Genomic DNA, 22,114 nt, shown 5'->3' on the forward strand with positions numbered 1-22,114 from the left:
GATACTGCTGTTGGATGATACTGTAGGGTACTCCCATATTGTTTCTGATTGCCAGGGTAATCTTTCCAAAAGTTACCCAGAGAGGTACAGATGACTGTTACTGTGAATGTATCTATTTCTACTTTTAACTGTACCATTCTTCATTTAGTTTATGTTCATATATTTTGAAGCTTTATTTTTTAATTCACGGACAATATGATGACTGTCTTGGAAGGAAATGAATCACTTTATCTTAATGTGTAATTTTTGCTAATTTTTCTTTGTCAATATTGTCTTACATAAATAAAATTTCTCTTCCACTTTTTAGATTAAAAAAAAAAGATGATGTTTTGGTTCGTGAGTCTCCTCTTTCTCTACTGCATATTTGGAAGTGCTTGGAACCTTGACATTGGTTGGGTGTCTTGTTTCAGAGAAAATATTGAGCAAGGGGCTAAAAGTGTGCCTCCATTGTTCTTTTGTGCTATTGAACCCATCTTCTGAGGAGCCCCATTTCACCAGAGTGTGAAAAACAGGACAAGGATGTATAAAGCAGGAAAAGAGTGGTTATGATTCAGCCTACCAAACCCACATTGGTCTTATCTTGACCCAGGGGATCACAGTTTGTTTCTTGGAGACCTTCTACACAATTCAGCACTTGTAAGTTTCCTTTTTAACATGGAGTCACATGCGTGAGATGGAGTCTTTCATGCTCATTTTAGTACCTTCAACCCCTGTCAGAACCAAAATTATAACTATGATAATAAATTATCTGTTTGAGGAAAGATAATTATTATAATGTATTACATCTTGTGCCCACCTAGATACTACAAAAAAAGCATGCATTTTGATGGAATTAGTAAGAGCTGAAATGTGAGATATAGTAAACAATAATAAACCCAGGAGTGACAGGAATCTAGAAACACAGCGACAGAAAAGAGTCATAAATGAGCAGACACTTGTTAAAAATGCCTAAGATAATAAAAATGACAGTTTTAGAAATGTTGCACAAGAATGAGGTCAGAATAGGCCCGTTGCTTGGGGGCATATGACTAGCTATTCTGGAAGGAATAGCTAGTATGTGGAATAACAAAGAAAGGTTCAGAAAGACCTCAGTAGGAAAGAATAGAGAGGGTCAAAGATAACAAGATGAAGTGAGGTAGTGATAAACGGATAAACCTGCCTTTAGGTTAAAAGAAAATCCACTGTACAAGATTGAAGGAACAAGAAAGGCCACAGGAAAAATACTATAAGATTTCCTTTGGTTACAAGTATGAACCAGAACAACTCAAAATAATCACTACAACCAGCAAAGGGAACATTTGCAGAAATGTTTATTTAGATATAACCTCCACTAGTTTGTCCTTCTCAGAACATACCTGTTGTACAATGTTTATTTATATATGCTGTTACTTTAGAAAGACAGGTGCAAGTTAAGACTCACTAATGCTAGGGACATGAATATTTAATACAATCTCTCAAAAGGCCTTGGAATATGCTCCTATAAATGATGAACTCAATACAGGGAACAAGAGTTTTAAAATGATTGAATGATTAGCTGTCATATAAAAACACTTTTTATTTGCTCCTTATTGGCCTAAAACATAGAACTTAAAGTAGTGGATAGAACTTATAAAATATAGGTATTTTAATAAAATGTGTTCTTACTTATTGAAGAAGTTGAAGAGTTTGGGAATATATGGGATTTAAATATAGGGTTGGAATCTAATTTAAATATAGGGTTGGAGTCAGTTTTCCTAGCCTTTTCAATGGTACCATTATATGTCCATCTACTTCTCATTGTGGCTAATAAAACCTATAACTTGTTCTTCTATTTCTTTCTAATAGTTATGCAAGTGATTGCTCAGGTAATAAATATATCACGCAAATGGTAGTTAAATAATCTTAACATTCACTTTTAAAAAGTGAACAAGGGAATATCAGAAATCAGAAAAAACACGTAAAACATGTTCCTTTCTGGCTACAGGATCAGCAGAACACTTTATTTTAATGAACCTTGGTAGATATCTGATTCTTATTATAATAGAAAGGGCAGCTATTTTTAATCTGCACTAAAAGAAAATAACAGATTAAGACAGTGGCTTGATAGTATTTTTTCAACCTTTTATGTCTTTGGTATTTTTTTCAACTTGTTCTATCAATTGTATGTTAAAAAAAATCCTGAAGTATGACTGCAGAACTTTGTGTCTATCCATTTTCCTCACATATTTGAAATTCTGTCACTGAGTCATGCCTTTGTCAGTCTGTTAGTCCAAGCTCTATGACACTAAAATTGTATGACTTGAAACAGTCATTATCTCAGTTTCTGCATGTTGCAGTCAAGGTGTTGGCTTAGATCTGTAGTCTGCTCACTACTTTATTATGCAAGGATGTATTTCCAAGCTCACTCATAAAGTTATTGGCAAGGTATCTAAAAGCTGAGTTTCAGCTATGTGGTTTATAAAGAAAATAAGGTAAGGAAAGGCACAAGGAAAGTGTAATTTTTTTTACATTCAGCCAGAATTGATCATTTCTGGTAATTCTATTGTTTTTTTCCACCCACGTATTATTTTTCCTCTTGAAGAGCGTATAAAAACTTATGGGCTAAATTTTATTTTGCTTTAAAAACTTGGAAGGATATCATTCTACATATTTCGGATTCCCATGATTTCTAATTAAAAGTCATGACTTTCTGTATGTAATATGCCATTTTTCTTTGTTTTGGATTTTAGAAAGTTAGTTTTGGCCTGCCTTAAATTATTTTAATATTTACTCTGAAATCCATTAGGGTCTCAAAATTTGAATGTCTTTCACCAATGTTTGTAAAGTTTTTGACCAATGTCCTTTCTGACTTTTTTTCCCCTAATTCAGGTACTCTACCACTTGAGTTACAATTTTACTTCTGGCATTTTGTGGTTAACTGGAAATAAGATTGTCATGGACTTTTCTTGCTACAGCTGTGATCACTTTTTTAAATTGCTATTTCACTCATGCTATGGGACATGGGCTATAAGATTCAGCTTTTATGTTTTTAATATTAAACTCTCAAAAGAAAAAAAACCCTCTTATCACAGAAGCACCTGCTCTGAACTAGTTTGCACACACTCAGAAGTCAGGATGCCCTCATATTATGTAACTGCTTCTTAATTTGAAGTTATTTCCTCTCACTTCCTTCAATTAATCCATCTCTTACTGGAGAACTCATATTGTGTGTGTGTGTGTGAGTGTGTGTGTCTGTCTGTGTCTGTGTGTCTGTGTTGTCTATGGTGGGGCTCGAACTCAAGTCGTGGGAGCTGTCCCTGAGCTCTTTCACTCAAGTCTAGTGTTCTACCACTTTGAGCCACATCTCTACTACTGGTTTGGTGGTGGTTAATTAGAGATAAAAGTCTCAGGGTTTTCCTGTCAGGGCTGGCTTTGCACTGTGATCCTCAGATCTCAGCCTGTGTAGCTAGGATTTACAGTTGTGAACCACCAGCTCCCGGCTGAGAACTCAGCTTTTGAGAAAGATAATCCACACCTTAGAACCTCCCTGAAGCCCTCCAACCTCCTGACTATCGTTGACATTTTCTCCTGAGGTAAAATCAGGGAAATGAAAGCAGGATGCAGGCCTAGAGATTCCCAAACATCTAATGCCCACATGCATCGATGATGACAGCCTCAAAATACCCCAGGCAAGCTTCAGCTCCTTGCCTTAACGATTTCTTCAAGACCAGATTTCAAGCACAGTTATCCATTGAGCTAGACTTTTTAAACAATTTCTGCTCTAGTATACTACTTGAGACCCACTTGAATGAGAGAGCGAGAGCGAGAGCGAGAGAGAGAGAGAGAGAGAGAGAGAGAGAGAGAGAGCCCAGCTATGCTCATCTGAGTATGCATCTCGGGATGGTGGCAAAGGGCCTGAATTTCAGGAAGCGAGGATCTCAGAGCTGGTGGGGGCGGGATGGGGGGACAGAAGCCACATCACTGTGGAAATGGGGGGCGGGGGGTTCTAGCCCAAACGTCTTCCTTTTTGTGAATGCAAGTGGGCAGACTTCCTTCACGGGTGTCCTTAGAGTCCTGGTGACTCGGAGGGTGGCTGTTGTGCATCCCCTGCGCGCGCTCCCTTCCTGGGCTCTCTGCTCTCCCACACACCCGCGTACATGCAGAAGAAAGTTTTATACAGCCAGAGCCCGCGTTGACGTAGGCATCGCCTCCCCTCCGGGCTGGAGAGGAGCCCGGAAGGGAGCCCTGGGGGCGAGGTGGAGGTAGGGGAGCGGGGTGGTTGCTTGGATTCCTATGGTTAGGGTCCAGGGGCGCAGCAGATCCAGAGCCACCCAAGAGTCTTGGATCCTAGACCCACAGATACCCCAGGCGTCTCCCTCTTCCGTCAAGCACCTAAACCCCAATGAGGTCATAGCAATGAGAGAGAATCGGATCAAGAGAGAGGGGGAGGAAGAGGACGAGGACGAGGAGGCAGAAAAAACCCAGACGGAAAGAGGCCATCAGACAAGGTCGCTTTTCCTGGCGACACAGCAACGGCGAGGAGGAGCGTGGTGCTGAATATCATCGGGCCGCTCTGCGCGGCTCGGCTCGGCTCTGCCGGGGACCGGGCACCCGGGGACTCAGAAGCACTTTGCCTTACCAGGAAAACAAAGGCGAGGAGGCGAGGCGGGGAGGCAGAGAGCCTGGGAGCCGGCCTCCTGCTGTCATCTCCCAGGAAGCGATGCCCCTCTCCCCAGCCTGGCTCAGAGAAGCGAACCTGATGGGTTTGGGAAGCTGAGGAGGGAGCGGACTTCCCTGCGGAGAGCTGAGACGCGGCAGAACTCTGGACAGCGCCCCAAGAGCCAGCGATGGGGCTCCGGCTCCCTCCACCTCCCCTCGGGTCCTGCAGGTCTCTGATCCTTGAACGCTGGGCTACTGATGTGCGGTCTTGACTCACACCCAACCCCTCAGCCCAGGACCATCCATCTACGACCCCCCCAGAACGAACGTGTCGGGAGGTGGAGTCCCTCTTCTCTACCTCCCGCCAGACCCGGGAAGACCAGTCTCCAGCTCCGGAAATCCAGTCCTTGTGGATAATGTGTCACTGGTGAAGAAAGAAAAGTTTGGGGATCTGGTAGGGGGTGGAAAGGGGTAAGGAGGATCGTGGAAGACAAGAAGGTGGATGGTTGGCGTTCCTCTCTGATCTGGAAGGGATGATGACCCAGGAAGGATGTGCACCAGCGGCCAGATTATTGGGAGCCTCTTGGTGCTCTCCGTGCTGGAGATAGGGCTAGGGGTGTCCAGCGTGGCCGTGGGGGCGGTCAGCTTCAGCCTGGCCCTCCGAGAGCACAAGCCGCAGCTCGGAGACTCGTCCCCGGTATGGAGCGGGGTGTGTGTACGTTGAGCCATTTCACTCTTTACCTATTTAGGATGATGAGCAGTGTGCGTGCTTGCTGTAGTCACTGGGTCACTGCCTCCACGGGAAACAAAATCGTAAAATCTCCTCTGGCTTTGCATGTAGGTCCCTGGTGGGCAGCTTTGCTTCTTGACGCTGTTCTTTTCCTGGGTGGTTTGGGGAAGCTGGAAGGGGAGGGGGGAGTCGGGTTGTTATGCTTCCCTTGGGTTTGAGAGCAAATTAACTGGCTTTGTTTAAACTTGAGAGGAAGGCTGGTTGGGAGAGGGGTCACACATGTCGATAGCAGACTCACTTGTCTTTTGTGCCTTTGATGTGAGAGCTACATTATTTTCCTGTACCAGAACAAGCATGGTCGTTATCTGTCCATACAACTCTGGGCAACAGTGCCCAGGGTGCATCCAAGCAGCCCCAAGATGACAGAAGGGGTGGCTGGTGTGTGTGTGTGTGTGTGTGTGTGTGTGTGTGTGTGTGTGAAAGGAAGGAGGTGAGTGAATATCATCCCAGAAATCATTGCTCTTCATTTTTCTTTTGCTGGTTTTCTCAGACTTCACCTCTGCAAACTCCAGTAAGTTCTAGGCAATACAGTGATGAGAAAAAGAAAACCATTCTAATTGGGCAGCCCCTCACCTTAACGAGTAACTTGGGCAAATTCCATGATTTTCTTTGGGTCAAGTGGCAGATTCATCTAGCTTCTTGGTTAACTCTTAAGATACATCTCAAGGAAAGTGGGTTTTTTTTGGTGCAAGACAGACTCGAACCCAGTACCTGATGCTTTCTCTCATTGGTTAGCTGTCTACTGAGTCATACCTCAACCCCTCAAGGAGAGTCATAAGAGGTCCTTTGCCTTCACAGCAGATAATAATTATGCACTGTTCCTAATGAGGATCTAAGTGTTAAAACACACACACACACACAGCTTCTTATTCAAGTTATAAGGCTATCATGTCCTTTTGGGTCTCTGGTCTTGCTCCTAGATAATTTACTAAGAAGTCATTCTGTCACTGATAGATAATCCATGGTGTACTTAATAGCCATTTTTTCAGTATATAAGCTTTGAGTCACTAACACAGAAACAACCACTTAGAAGTTCAAGAAAAATCAGTACAAAGTGAATTGCTTTTGAGAGATGGTCTAGCATGCTTAATTCTAATAAAATTGCGTTTTGGATGGTTAGTTTTTGCATTTTATTTTTCTAGTTGAAATAAATAGGTTTAAATTACAGGATCTGTAAGGAAAAATAGTGTTTATTCTAACACCAAGTTTCCCTAAGAATCCTTGTTCTGAATTCAACAAGTTATCAATACCCTCCAAGTAAGTCTCTCGTTCTCTATTATGTAGTTTGGGTCAATGTATGTATCAAATGTGAGTATGGGAAGGAAAAAGAAGCATCTTTAATCTGATAATTCTACATCTTATATGTGGCTACAACTTTTGGGGGAGTTGTTATTATCATATAGTTAGAAGTAAGTTAAACTTCATTATGGACTGTGAAAGTATAATGCCAACATATAGAGAAAGGGGGAGAGAATATGATGTTTTGATGACATAAGAAGAAGCTCACATAATCAAATCATTTTTCACTGATTACAGTCAAGAAGCTGAGTAATTAAATGTGAGTTGTCTCTAAGTAATACTAAAGCACACTGTCTATGGGTTTATCTTCAAGAACTAAAAAAATGATTTCACTAGCTTGGAATTGTATAAAATAATTTAATTTTTCTCTTCTCAAAATAGATCAATATTATCTAAATGAGTATGTACCAAAAAAGTAAAAGAAAAGAAAATTGGAATCAGCTGCAGGAAAAGCAATTGAATCAGTTATACTGATATAGCTGTTTTATAAAGAAGTGATTCTATTTCAAATGACTGTTTACAGTAAGCAAGATTCCTCAAGCAATAGTTTTGAATGCTACATTGCCTACTTCAGTAAAATCAAACAATACATTTGAGTGAATGAATGAATTGGAAACAACAATGCCCAAACAGTTGCTCACTTTCATAAATCTAACATTAAAAAGGTAACATTTTTAAAGAAATAAATAGCCAGTGGGAATCACTATGGTTTTCAAATTATAGACAAGATAAGTAAATTAATGAAATTGTTTTCATAAGTCCATTGTGGCACCATCTAAACTATCATTTAATCCTTTCACTGATTAATTCATCTAGCCAATAATTATTAAGGGTTCAGAATCTTTCCTGTAGAAACCATAAAATGATTCAGAGCACTGTCATCAAAAGAGTATCACCTTGTTTAAAAACAAGACTTTGTCAGGGGTAAGAAGTTGGAATGGGACCTCAGATCACAGGAAGAAGAGAGAAGTTGGTGTGGTCACTAAAATATCTGGTCGAAAAAGTGCTATTTTACTCTTGATATCACAAAGCTATTGAATCAATGTATCTCAGTGTTTATATATATATATATATATATATATATATATCAGAGCTAAGGTGTGAATTTGCACTATATAGTTACAACTCACAGAGGTATCATTCCCTGGTTGAGTAAGTAGCCAAAGTTTTCTCCTTCATAAAATAGGATTTTTACAAGGTACAATCCAAATAACGTTGTTAGAAAAGTGTGTGGCCTGAAGAAGCATCGGGTAATAATGAGCGGCTGATGTTGGATGAGACTTGCAGTGGAAAGGGTCACCGGAGAGCCTTTGGGGGCTCCACAGATGAAGGCAGAGTACTGGGATGGGATGGGCTGTGTTTCAGGAGTTGGCTCTTCTGTCTTCTAGGACATGAGTACGTGACAGGAAGGTCAGGATAGAAGGAGTGATGGGGCCAGAGTCTGAGGAAATAGATTTTCCTCATATTTTAATAATAATAGCAAAAACAGTCGTTACTGTTTCTTCTTTCTCAAGAAAACACCAGGAAAGCTCGATAGAAAATGAATCTCCGTGGGAACTTATAAGTAAAAAAAACTCTGTCTTATTTATGAATACCAAATGAGATCTTGCACTAATTAACCTGTCAGCATACACATAGAACCAGACTGTGTTTTGATTAGTGCTGGGAAGATTACTTCAAAACATTAATATCATTATTACAAGATTTCCGAATTAAATTGAAAAGTCAATGGAAGTAAAAGCTTAACTACGGGGGATTAATTTTCTATGGAGAGGCCCTGAAATCATAAGCTTTTATCTAGGAAAAATACACTACATTTTTAGGCAGTTACTTTGATTATTCGGTCTCAAATTTGCAAACATTTTTAAAAGTGGCTTTAGAACCAAGTAGTATTAAGATAAAGAGCTTTAAATTGATAATGTAGAGGCTTATGTAGATTATTTCCAGCCACTATTTCATAGTCAGGCAAGGCAATTCCCATGATCAGTCTTTAAAAGGTGTGCAATTAATGAGAAAAAAGTCATCTGATATAATTTTATAAATGTGTACAGCATTTGATTTTCTTTGTTCTTTTGTATTGCTGTATGGGCACTTGCAATGAAACCACAAAATCAGAAAGTGTAACTGTTAGGTGACAATAAATGAACTATTGATTAAACTGTTTTGGAAAAGACATAGTGCATAAGATTTGTTGACAAGAAGTTAATATACAGCATCGTGTTTCCACTTTCCTGCCAGAAACCAACCCTCTCAGTCTCCAGTGTACCTGGTCCAGTGAGAATGCCCTGCATTCCATATGGAGGCCTCAATGCAGATCCATGCATCCTTGAGAACTTGAGTTTGCTGCTCTAGGAAGTTGGCATTTGACAATCTAAAAATTTAGATGGTGGCTTTAAGGATAGAGACTCATGCTGAGTGGCATTTTATTTATACCATGTTACCATTCCTTCTATCTACCTCTGATAATTATTCTGTACAATTTAATTCAGAACAAAAGGACTTTTTGAAGTCTAGTTTTCCCACATGTAAATCAAAAGGTAGCCTTTTGGAGTATTTAAGACTTTTATTTATCTTAAATCATTTAACATTTGAATGATTTCATTGCTTCTTTTCCCAGAATACCTATGACAGGTATATCATAATTTTATCTGATTGCTAGATCTGATGTTTTGCTTGGGTGAAATTTATAGCACAATCGACGCACATACCTGTTCAGTAGGCTTTTGATTCACCATGGCAACAACTCAGCCAATTTGAAGAGCTTGTAGAAATTCAGCTCCTCACTGATCCATAGCACAGCAATATGAGGGAAGTGCAGTTGCTGCTCCAATACATTAGTACTGATATTTAAATCTAGCAAAATTATTTAATAAAAGATGAAACAACAACATTTTAAAAGCTCTTCAGTTACTTCAAACGCAATCCATTTGCATCGAGGGTCAAAATACCCACCATGCAGGCTCCATATTCCTTATTAGGGAAAGTAATCACTTCCCTCTTTTCAGAAAAAATAATACAAATGCATATTATGCCCCCATTTTATCTTTAATTTTAATCATACAAGTAATCCATGAATATACATATTAACAATTATACTTTGAAAAATAGTGAAGTCATCTTTCTTATCAACATTAGTTATCATTATTATCACAGTCTCAGACACATTTTTCCATGTATAAATACTTTATGGAGGAAGGAGTACTGTCCAATTGCAACCAAGTTTCTGGAAATAATAAAGCCTATCTATAAATTCTGCAGAGTACAGGTCAAACCTATTATATGACTCATTTTCATTCTAAGATGTTGCTATATACCTGATGGGCTTAGGCAATTTGATAAGTTAAGTAAACTGAGTATGTTTATTAATCAAGGAAGTATAACATGTATCAAAAGAGGCATAAACACAGGTAGATTCATCTCTGATGTTTACTGAAATGATACAATGGAAGAAAAATGTTGGTGACATTATTGATGAGATTTTCTTAGTCAAAATGCTGTTCTAATATAAGATATACCTGTTGGAGTAACAAAATTGTCTCTAGAATTATGACTTTTATACAAAGGTACAACTTATTGGAAGTCTTTGACTCTTAGGATTTGGGTGAAAATATTTGCATCAGTCACTTAGTTGATGATGTTCTGATAGAAACATGTACTGATCAAATTAAAAACTGAATTTGGGCATTTAAAATGTTTGGGTTGGCTTTTTGAATGAGCTTACATAACAAGTCTATTTAATATGTATTTTTATCATGGTAAAGCAATTAAAATTTTTACCCATTTGCTCACTCCTCTTGTAATAGTTAATCACACTTGTAGAAGTAAAAGCTTCCCACCCATCCAACCTTAAATGGTTACCTTTAATCTCAATGAAAAGTGCAATTAATTTTATTATATGCAAATATACAAGTGTTTAGGCATGTGTACTTGAGATACACACCACACACACACACACACACACACACACATTCCCCAGCATACACATTACATCTAAATGGGAGAAAACTTAATAGCTTAATATTTAAATGATATTGGGTCAGAAGCATCCCTTCACCTACCAAATTTTATTTTACTCTTATGTTAAAAGAAACATACACACACACACACACACACACACACACACACACACACATATTAAGTACCTCTTCCCTGAAATGCTTAAGACTAGTTTTCAGTTTTTCTCAGATTTTAGAACAAGTATGTGTGTATGTGTGTAAAACAAGCTATCTTGTGATAGAGGTAACAAGTCTTGTTATTCATTTCTGTTTCATACAGTCCTTATACATACAGCCTGAAGATAACTTTAAATAGTATTTTATGTCACCAGCCTTTTGACTATAATCTATTATGTAAATATATACCACTTAAGGTGACACAGAAAATGTTTGAATTGTGGAGAATCTCAAAATTTCAGGTTATGGATACTCTTATTATACATGGGTATACACACACACACACACACACACACACACACTGCTCATTTATTCAAATAGTTCAAAGCTAGGCAAAGCATTTGAATTTACTGTTTGCCTAACCAAGTGAAAATACCGAGTGACCACTATAGTTTTGTGCTTGCTACATGACAAATGCAGAGTGCCCAGATACTATGAGGTGACAGTATTTCTTTTATGGACATATTTTTGAAAGAAAAAAATTGTGACTGATCTTCTCCAGATAATTTTTTAGTAAACATTCTCATGATAGTAAATCTAATGTATATAAACTTATTTAAATTAAATGGCAGTCAAGTTGAATTTATAGAATGCAATATAACTGTTTCAATAGATGTTGTGATTTTCCACCAAGCTAGTTTCCTGATTTGTAAAGAGAAGGAAGTCCTGGTACTATTTCATTCATTGTTATGAAGCTCAGAAGAGTGCAGTTATCAACTGCACTAAGCTTGGCAAGAGGAAGTGCCAACTGAGCACTAAGTACTCAGCGAGTACTAGCTGCTGCCTTACTCCTGATATCCGTAAAGATCCATGATTGCCCAGATTCCAGGGTCTACTAACTAGAGTATTAATGAAAGACTCTCAATATTTCCTTATAGCTTTAATCAGCCCTTGTTTCACTTATTCTTTTGGTCCTTCATGTGCAGTATGTGTTAAGTTGTGTTTAGTTTGGTTTTTTATTTCATTTAGATATGTAACATTAGCAGATTCAAAAGTATATTAAAACATCTCTAATAGGTCAGGTAAATATTTATCATAAACTGAATGAAGAAACACCTATTACTGTAAGACATCTTTCTCTCTCCTTTCTTTTGAGTCAAAAGGAAGTCTAAACTATCATAGAGAAAATAGAATCAAATCAATTAGACAATTACATAACTAAATATACTAGGCAACTCAAACAATGGGGATATCATGTCTATGAGTGCTATTTATATTATAAAACAACATTGTCAGAAACACATTTTTAGGACTATTTAAGTCCCAGAAGCACTAAACAAAAGTATAAGTTAATATTTCAGTTAAACATACTTATTATTTTGTAATCTAGAGTGGTTTTATCTATATTACTAAAGTAGATCTTGAAGCAATGCATATCACATGTTATTTATTTCACAAATGCATAAATTAAATATGCAGATTTCAACAATGATAAATACAACCTCAATTAGTGTCCATGATTTTTTTGACACCATTATTAAAGGTACTGAGAAGCCTGTTCCTTAGACATAATTGTGGGATAAAAGAAAAACATTAATGGTTAAGTGAGCAAACTCTGAGACAGCGTGCCTACATCTGTTAATCTTGTAGAAATAATATCAGACATGGCTGCTGCTGTTAATTGTGAACTAATTTCCAGAAGTTACCATATTCATTGATATTTCTATGTGTAATAAGTTTGTATAGATTGTAATACTTTATGGAGTTTAAGTAGGAAGTGGAACTTACCTACAGTACTACCAGTAATATTTAAGCCATTAAATCAATACTAAAGCCCAAAAGTTTCATTTCAATGCCTATACTTTTTCTACTGAATTATATGGACATTGGAAATCTTCATGAAAACAGTCATTTATTGAACCCTGCCTGACCTATTTGTTCCCACACCTTTGAATACAGGAGTTTAAGGCTAGATACTAACTGATCATTTTTCTATTTTCTAGATTACACTGGTACAGTCAATCAAGGAGCACAACCCATGTGTTACTAGGAATGTACAGTGTTAAGGTGTTCCAAGTAAAATTTCCCACCCTTAAGCTTTAAAGCTTGGCTTTAAAAAATAAAACAAAAACTAAATTGTTTACCTTAATGATTACTAAATGTTGTAACGTAAATCAGAAATATACCGATAACAAATCCAACGTGTTCAAAATGTCCAGAATCATTGCCTGGGCAAAGATGACTTCCTCTTGGAGGGACTGGGAGGGAACTTCATGTGGGTTTGGGATTCAGGCATGTCCAGCAAGCAGAGAAACAATATGCTGAGTAGAGCAGAGCTAAGAGGATGTGTTAAGGAGGGTAAAGGAGAAAACAAAACAGAGTATTTGGGATTGCTGAATGAACTAGCTTTGTTAGAGCAAACATAGGTTCATGTTAAATTAATAAACAAAAATCTACCTTACATAACTAACATCCCTACGTTCCTAATGGAAATATTAGCTTGTACTTGATTCCCAGCTATACTTGGAGATCCCTGCTAGGTATATTGTTCTAGATATTCACAAAGCCATGGTATCACTACTAAGCTGTTCCAGCATCAGGTCCCAAGAAGTACATTTTAGATTTAAAAAAAAAAAAAAGATGTAGGGCTGGGAAGGTGGCTCAGTGGTAGAGCGCTTGCCTTGCATGCCTGAGGCCCTGGGTTCAATTCCTCAGCATCACATAAGCAAAAAGAAAAAAGCCAGAAGTGGCGCTGTGGCTCAAGTGGTAGAGCGCTAACCTTGAGCTGAAGAGCTGAGGGACAGCGCCCAGGCCCAGAGTTCAAATCCCACGACCGGACCAAAAAAAAATAAAATTAAATTAAATTAAAAAAGATGTGAAAAAGTCTTGCTCTTTGAAGGAAGTGTAAAGGTACATCACAAATCTAAATATATCTTTGAGTACATTTCCTGTTGATAATGGATTTATGAGCTTATAACTTCCTTATATTTGAATATTTCCACAGCTGCTTGACAACCAGGAATAAAAATGTACATTTAATTGGAGGTATTCATGAAACATAACAGACAATATATTTGGGGGGCTATAAAGTCTGTTCTAGTTTTAGTATTTTCTAGCTGTTGCATTATCTCAATTACCAATTAGTTAACTGATCTTCAAAATAGTAATGCTTCTCATCTTCCCTCAAACTTATCTTAAAAATTAAATATACTATTTGTACAGAAATTCAAAACTTGTGTTGCCAAGACAGTAGTCAGTCACAATGACCAATGTCCCAATAGTGATTAAATGCTTTAACCATTTTTCCTCAAATTCATAACCTGCCTATGATCTCTGTGAGTTGTAGGAATATTTCATTCTGAAGAAGACTTTATTGTAAGATCATTGATAAACATAGCTTTGGACTCTAGGCTTATTGTCATTTAGGTTGTACCTTCTCATAAAAGCTATGTTATATTGATAGTATTTTGGACAATTGCAATGGTTGTGAGTTAGTGTGCATGTTTCAGGATCTCAGGAGCTATGACTTCAGTTAAATGTGAAGATAAAGACAAATATTTTCACCTTTACTACCAAATAGAGAATTGGGCCTATATTTTTCACTTTTTGGTGGTTTGGGGAGAACTGTTAAGTGCTATGTTTTTTCCTTGTTTGTTGTCAATTGTTTTCCTACATAGCTTATTCTAAGGAAGTAAAATAATGATTCCATTATAATAACACCATACCAACAACAGTTCATATTTATAATAGAGTACATTGCCTAAGAATTTTTGTTATTCCATTTATTTCATCTAAGAAATCACTGCTAACCTGAAAGATTTTGGTGGTAGTGATTGAGGACCAGAAAGTGAAATCAATAACAAGAGTAGGGAAAAAAAAATCACGTATAAGAAGAAGTCTACGTGGCTGGGTGTGTGCACTCACCCATGGGCAAGTGGAAAAATAAGCAGCTCCTAGGAAGATGATGATGAACTATCCCTCATATGTGATATGGGCTGCATTTAGGCTGGTAGCATCTGGATTTCAGAATAGGCTCATAAGATGACTCTTAAGCAGCTGCAGAGTATTCCCATAACTGATGAGCTTTCAGAAACTGCAGTACAGGTTGGATGGACATTCAACTGTTACGTTGTTCTAGGGATTCTGGGGAAAAGCGTAACTGCCATCTCCTTTTCCTCTTCTTTCAGTAGTTATTTTCAACTCCATAACAACAGGTCACAAATCCAAGTTGGCACATACCCAAGGGTGTAACTCTTTTCTTTCCCATCTGTAAAGCTGTTATCCACATTGAAACTCACTTATAAATTCCATCTTTATCATGTTGAGAAGTGTATATTTGAGTGCTGTACTAGCATGTCACAGTGTCTAAGTTAATTTCACTCCCAGTTGATGAAAGTATTTCAAACAAAAAATACAAGCAAAAAGTTAAGTGACTTGTGAAAATTACATTGATACTTCTGTTACATGTAAATGTGCTTTGTAAGTTATTATATATATATATGTATGTGTGATTTAAGCTACTTTAATATATAGAATGTTATCAATAACATTATTATCTAATGATCAGAATTGATCATACCTCCTTATTACCTTCCAAAAGTAACCATTTCCTTAAATGTTCATATATATATATATGTATTTATTTAATTATAAAATTTACCTATGATTTGACTAAATAGAAAATTATCAGGAGATAAATTCTCATTATTTTGTTGCTACTGCCCATGAGATAAGGTTTATTATTTTTTGTCCTAAAAACAAATATGAATTATGACAATAAGATTTATTTGAATAATTGACATTTAAATATACTGCAAATTTGAAGTCTTTTTCATGAAAAAGTTGAGTTTTGCTATAATTTTCCTCATCACTTTTGAAGCTGAAACATCTCTAAAACCAAAAAATCTTATTTATTAAGCATGCTTAACATACTCGGTAGATAATTTGTTAAGAAATTTTTTAAGAAATTCCATCGGGAAAGAAATTTGGAATAGAACCGAATGCATAAGGAATTATAAACATGAACGATCACATTATAGAAAGAGTGATGTGGTATGGAAAGTGAAGAAATGACATTCTGAGAATCAAGGCATATTCCTTCTCTGTGTTGAAAGATTCAGGTCCTGGTCCAGTGGGAAGTGTCTGAGATTTTATGGATAGGGATTTATTTAGAAGAGTTTGACGTGGAAGGAAGCTACAGCTAGGCCTGATGATTTCTTCAGAGATTCTTTCTTGTATACATCTTTCTTTCAGTGACTTTGTGTGGTCTTTTAAAAGTTTTTCTCTGTTACTCATCCTCACTTAATACCATAACAGTATTTTCTCCCTGTGTGATGTTTTTAAATTTCTGTTTGCTGTGGGTGCGTCTCTCTCTCATTTGATTTGTTAAAACACCAAGATGGCCTGGTACTAATTGAGGAAAGTTTATCCCACCAACACAGCTGTTTTACATTGCTTCCTCTCGGGTTTTTCTTTTTCCAATATGATTTACTCTATTTGGGAGAGGTCATGACTCTATTGATAAAGATGTACATTTACCCTTTCCAGTTAAATTGATTATGAAAATTTCTGAAGTGGAAGAAATGTGATATATGGAGCTGTCAGCACATCATTCTGTGGTAGGAAAAAAATTAGTTTAAGCTTTAGGGAAAAGGAACACTGCATAATTAGCAAGGTTTTCCATGCACTAAGAAAAGAAATGAATATAAATAGGAAAGCAGAAAAGCTTGTTGTAAAATGAACAATGTTAAAAATGCAGAAGAGTTGGAAGCCGGTAAAGTCAAGACCATGGTGGAGATTTATAACATGGAGTGGGGGGGGGCAGAGAGACAGACAGACAGAGAGACAGAGACAGAGAGAGACAGAGATGAAGAGAGACAGAGAGAGAGAGAGAGTCAGAGAGAGACAGATAGAGACAGAGAGACAGAGAGAGACAGAGAGACAGAGAGAGACAGAGAGACAGACAAAGACAGAAAGACAGAGACAGAGAGAGACAGAGAGAGACAGAGAGACAGAGAGAGAGACAGAGAGACAGAGAGAGACAGAGAGAAAGAGAGAACCCAGGGAAGTGGAGTGGGAGATGGCTCAGGACCAGAGTCCAGAACTTAGGCTCACAGTTATGGGGCAAAGTTATTGTTGAGGTCTATGGCAAAGACCCTGGATGGGTCTGAGGATCATGGTCTCTACTAGATTAAAATTAGTCAAAAAGATCACTGACAGGTGAGCCATCATAGAAGGAGATCCTGGGGAAAGCCAGGAAGACTGGTTCCTCATTCTCATTATCCAGCTTCTCTCACTCCTCAGTTTTCTTTCCTATCAGATTAATTTAAGTTTGATTCCAGAGCCACCACATTATGTGCTGAATATCTGGCAGTGAATATAGTTAGTATGCTTCCTGATTTTCTGTAGTTTAATTTTTAAAAGATATATACATCATACATACACATGTACATACATACACACACATACATTCATACATATACATACATTTGAATTAATGAAACACAAATTTAAGTGACAGATTGTGCTATATTGAACAGGAAAAATATAGGTATTGAGACTATAAAAGGATTTCACCGACAATGGGCAATCAAGAAAAGAACCTTTAAAGAAAAAAATACATACTGAAGGATGATAAGACAGTACTTGATGAAGACAAAGGACTAAAACTGTTCCAAGCTGGGGAACAGCCAAGGTAAAGATCCTGTGATAGAATACCAGAGTGAGGAGCTGGCTGAAAACCAGAGCAAGGATCATGACAAGTGAGGGAAAGGTAGAAAGCATTAGGTGACATAGAGAAGCAAACAAAAAAATCACTTTATTTTTATGCACAGGCCATGAATTTGACTGCACCCTAAAGTCTTCTTTTTGAGACAGGGCTCAGGCTGACCTCAAAGTCATAATATAGCCCACTTCACATCAAATTCACTGTTCTTCAACCTCCATCTCCTTAGTGCTGGGATCATAAGCATGTACTAGCAACCCCAGCCTGATTTTACCCTGTTTATTTTTTAAACTGGAACTTTTAAGAAAGAAGGAGGAAAAATTGTATTTTGTTACAAGAAGCTCAATCTGGGCTTCAGTTCAGAAAACATACTGGGGTCAGTCAAACAAGTTAAGAAACCACAAATCCACACAAGAGGCTAAAATATATGACTCAATGGTAACTAGATGATACTGGAGGTGGTAAAATGCAAGCCTAGATTTTTAAATATGGAGTGTTTGTTTGATCTGTATTTGATCACATGTTATCATACAGGAAGTATAAAGAATTGTTGCTAAGTTTGAAATTAACCAAATGATAGTATATTTTTTATTTAATCATTTGAGAAGTAGATCATTAGAAAACAGATAGGAAAATTCTGTGTGTGTGTGTGTGTGTGTGTGTGTGTGTGTGTGTGTGTGTGTGTGTGTGTGTGTGGTAAGAAAGGCCATGAATCCATTGTTTAGGTACAGATTACTGTGAGACATGAAAATGGAGAGATTCTATGGTCCAAGATAAAAATGGGTCTAGAAAGCCAGCTGTTCTGAAAAAACAGCTATATTAGAAATCTAATGTAGGAGTAATTTGTAAATATAATGTATGGAAAGCTACCTAACCGGTAGAAACAACCCAAAGAAAGCCTTTCATTACTTGCCACTCACAGGCCTGATAATAATGACAGACAAGAAGGCAGAGACTAACTTCCACACAGTTTTGGCATGATTTTCCCAGTGCTTTCTATACCAAAAACAAGATGGAAGATCATTTTTAAGAAGTTAGGTAATATTTTCAAATCCACAAGAACTATTGATCAGTTTGCCTAAGTAAATAAATTGCTTTCTAAATGCTTTAAAAAGATTCCAAATATCAGTTATCAAACAATATTCAGAGGAATTTGATCTGAAAATGTCCTACAGCTATAGATATCTGTCCCTTCTTTTCTTTTTTATTTCTTTTATCTCAGTGTTGAGTCTCATACCCCAGAGTATCACACTTGCTAGGTAAACCCTTGTGCCACATCCCAATCCCTTTGTCATTTTTCAGATAAGGGATATGGTTTTATTCTGGCTGAGCTTGGGTCAAGTTCTCCTGAGCCACACCTCCCAAGTAGCTGGGATTACAAATGTGCTTATTCCATCCTCTGTGCCCAGTTATTTGATTTTTAATTCAAATATGTAAGGATGAAGATTAGCAGGTCTATTATCTGAAGTACTTAGGAGCAAATACATGTGTAAATATTATGCTGTCATCTACCTGTTGTTTGCGGGGGGGGGGGAGGTTTGGTTTTAATTTGGTTTGTAATTTGTTTGTGTGTGTCAGTCATGGGGCTTAAACTCAGAGCCTTGGCACTGTCACTGAGATTTTGTGTTCAAGGCTACAGCTTGAGCCACAGCTCCAGGTCTGGATCTTTTGCGGAGGATAGTTAATTGGAGATAAGGAGTTTCATATGCTTTCTTGCACAGGCTGGCTTTGAACTATGGTTCTTAGGTCTCCGCCTCCTGAATAGCTGGGATTACAGGTGTGAGTCACCAGTACCCAATTAACCTACCTGCTTCTAAAACTTTGTAAAATATTCCATAAAGGAAAATAATTTTAAATTGTTAAAGAAACATGTTTTCTATAAGTTAATGAATTTTCCTGAAAATGACATATTATTCTGCTTGATGGATCAATAAAATTTGAGTGTATACAAATAAAAAATGTGTATACAGCCAGGCGCTGGTGGCTCATGACTGTAATCCTAGCTATTCAGTAGGCTGAGATGTGAGGATCATGGTTCAAAGCCAGCCCTGGCAGGAAAGACCGTGAGACTCTTATCTCCAGTTAACCACCAGAAAATCAGAAGGGGCACTATGGCTCAAGTGGTAGAGCATACACGCCTTGAGCTGAAGAGTTCAGGAACAGCTCCCAGGCCCAGTGTTCAAGCCCCACAACCAATAAGAACAACAAAAAATGTGTATACAAATCAAGTGTATACCAATCATGTATATACAAATAAAAATGTAATACATATGTAATCAAGAAAAGCAATATAAATTATATGTATTATATATAATCAAAATAATAGCATAGGCATCAATGTACAGAATTAAAAACTTTAATATCAAAAATAAAATTAGGAGTTGGGATAGAGGGGTTGTCAGTGAGAACAATAAACAAAAAGGCCTATGTGAGAAACTTTATGGAGGAAGGTTCAACAAGACTGGATAAGAAGCAGGCTGGGAAAGGCAAAGTTTTGGAAATTGTGGCTTGGGTTATAGAGAATGAGAGAAATTACTGAGATTAAAAAAATGATATTTTATACAAGGTGGGCTTTGTATAATATTCACAATTCATTTATTTATAAATGTCCATGAATCTATTATATATAATTCAGCTATGCTTTATTTTATTAGATATCCAATGTAGAATGATAAAACAGGTCTCTCTTTTCCTACATTTATATTCTCAGGAGGACAGTATAAATGTGTGTGACAGTATAAATGTGTGTGAGGATGATGTAAAAGCTTAAAATGGGATCTCCATTCAGAAAGCTGATGAGGTCTGCTGATGAGGTCTTCTGTGAAGAGGCAGAAAGCTGACCAGGTAGAAAAGGTCAGGTCAGGTAGAAAAGAAGGAACATTACCGGAAAAGACACAGTGTAGACCCAACGCTTGAGTTGGAAACAATTTGATGTGTTTTGAAAACTAAAGAAGTGGTCCATGAAAACTGAGGCTGAAAAAGAAAATTTGAACATGAAACCCTTTGTAAGCCACATACAAATTTGAGAAAACATCGACAGATTGTTTTAACGTGGAACTAACAAGTTCAGAGAGAAGTGGGCTTGATGAAGGCAAGCATGAAAAAGAACAATTCGCAAGCTCTTGCTGCAGCTCTGGTGAGAGATGAGAGAGTGGTTGGGAATAGAATGGAGGCAATGGCCATGAAGAGAGGAAGATATGTTTCAGAAATGCTGGTGACAAAAAAGTACTGTGTGGATGACTAAGTACATACATGAGGGTTCTGAGGAAATTCTCAGTACTTGAAGATGTCAGGGAGCAAACAGATGGCTATCCTGTTAGCAGAAGTGAGAAGTATTCCAAGAGGAAAATGTATCTAAAGGGTAAGATTAGAGTTATTGGGAAACCCTGAGTACAAAGGACAATTTGTAAGGCGCTCAGTAATTCTGCTACCTGGCTTTACTTTTGGTTTTCACAACCTATTTCTATCAGTTCAGGCATCATACTATCACCATACCAAGTCTGCTTTCTTGACTAATAAAACAAACAGTAGTTCTTTGACTTATGATTGATTTGTGTTATGTGATCTTATGTGAAACAATTACTGAGATCAGAGGTTAAAATATTCTAATACATTAAATCTGGTTCATAGTACCATAGGAAGAGGAGTATATGACCAAGAATAAATGGTGGATGACTTTTTCTACAGAAAAATGAAACATAATTGCTAGGAGATGCATTAAAATTTCTTAATAGCAAAATGATGGCTTTCTACTACCACACAAAATGATTGATACCACCCAAATGGATAAGCATAATTTTAAAACATCTAATTTGAAATGGAGGTAATGATGTGCCAAGACAGTTAGACCATTGTCTCTGAATTCAGATAGAGGTCAGTGCTCAACATGTAGATTGGAAAAGTTAATGGAAGAGAAGCAATAACTAAAGCCACAATTTGCATGGAAGGAACAAGAGAACTCACTTTAGGAACACCTGCTTAAAAGATGCCTAGGGGGCAAAAGGAAAGAAATGTACATATCACTCAATGTGGTAGCAATCGTTGTATTGTCAGAGCTCATGGATCACAAACGTTATATATCATGATAATGACAATTTGCCTCGTGAAGGTTAAAATGTGTTTGTGACTTTAAGTATCACTACCCACAATATTGTGAAATTTTTGAAATTTATGTCATCACTTAATTGCAATAAAAATTATTTTTAAAAACAGCCACCAAAGCATTAAATAATTAATTAATCAATTATAAAAGATGCTTAGGGGAAAATCCAATAGTAGGAATTATTGAGGAGTGATTAGGGAAAAAAGTAGAAATCAGGAGAGCATCATGAAAGCCAACAAAGAAAGTATTTCAGAAATGAGAGGAGTGATCAACAGAGATAACTTCTGAAAGGGCAATTTCAGTAAAACATGAGCCTTAACACTATTACTATTCAACCTTACCCTTTCACTCCAACCTTTCTGTACGTGCCCATGCTAAGTCATGAACTTTGCCAAATATCCCTCGTGGCAGTTGTGTGCTGATAGTAGACATGAATGTACAAAAAGAAAAAGAAATGCTTTTCTCTTTCA

The 22,114-nt window shown here is 37.2% G+C and overlaps 1 protein-coding gene across 2 annotated transcripts in view; it reads left to right on the forward strand.

Moving 5' to 3' along the window:
- The first annotated feature begins 5,167 nt into the window (after positions 1-5,167).
- Positions 5,168-22,114, forward strand: part of Tmem196 (transmembrane protein 196) — a 48,439-nt gene continuing 31,492 nt past the window's right edge. The window contains exon 1 of one of the 2 annotated variants that reach the window (XM_013024016.1): positions 5,168-5,332. In XM_013024016.1, the coding sequence (XP_012879470.1) occupies positions 5,168-5,332 (165 nt within the window). The remainder of the gene's footprint in view (positions 5,333-22,114) is intronic. The other variant, XM_013024017.1, reaches the window with a different exon arrangement.

Source organism: Dipodomys ordii, unplaced genomic scaffold, assembly GCF_000151885.1.
Source record: "Dipodomys ordii isolate 6190 unplaced genomic scaffold, Dord_2.0 Scaffold72, whole genome shotgun sequence".
Classification (NCBI taxonomy): Eukaryota; Metazoa; Chordata; class Mammalia; order Rodentia; family Heteromyidae; genus Dipodomys; species Dipodomys ordii.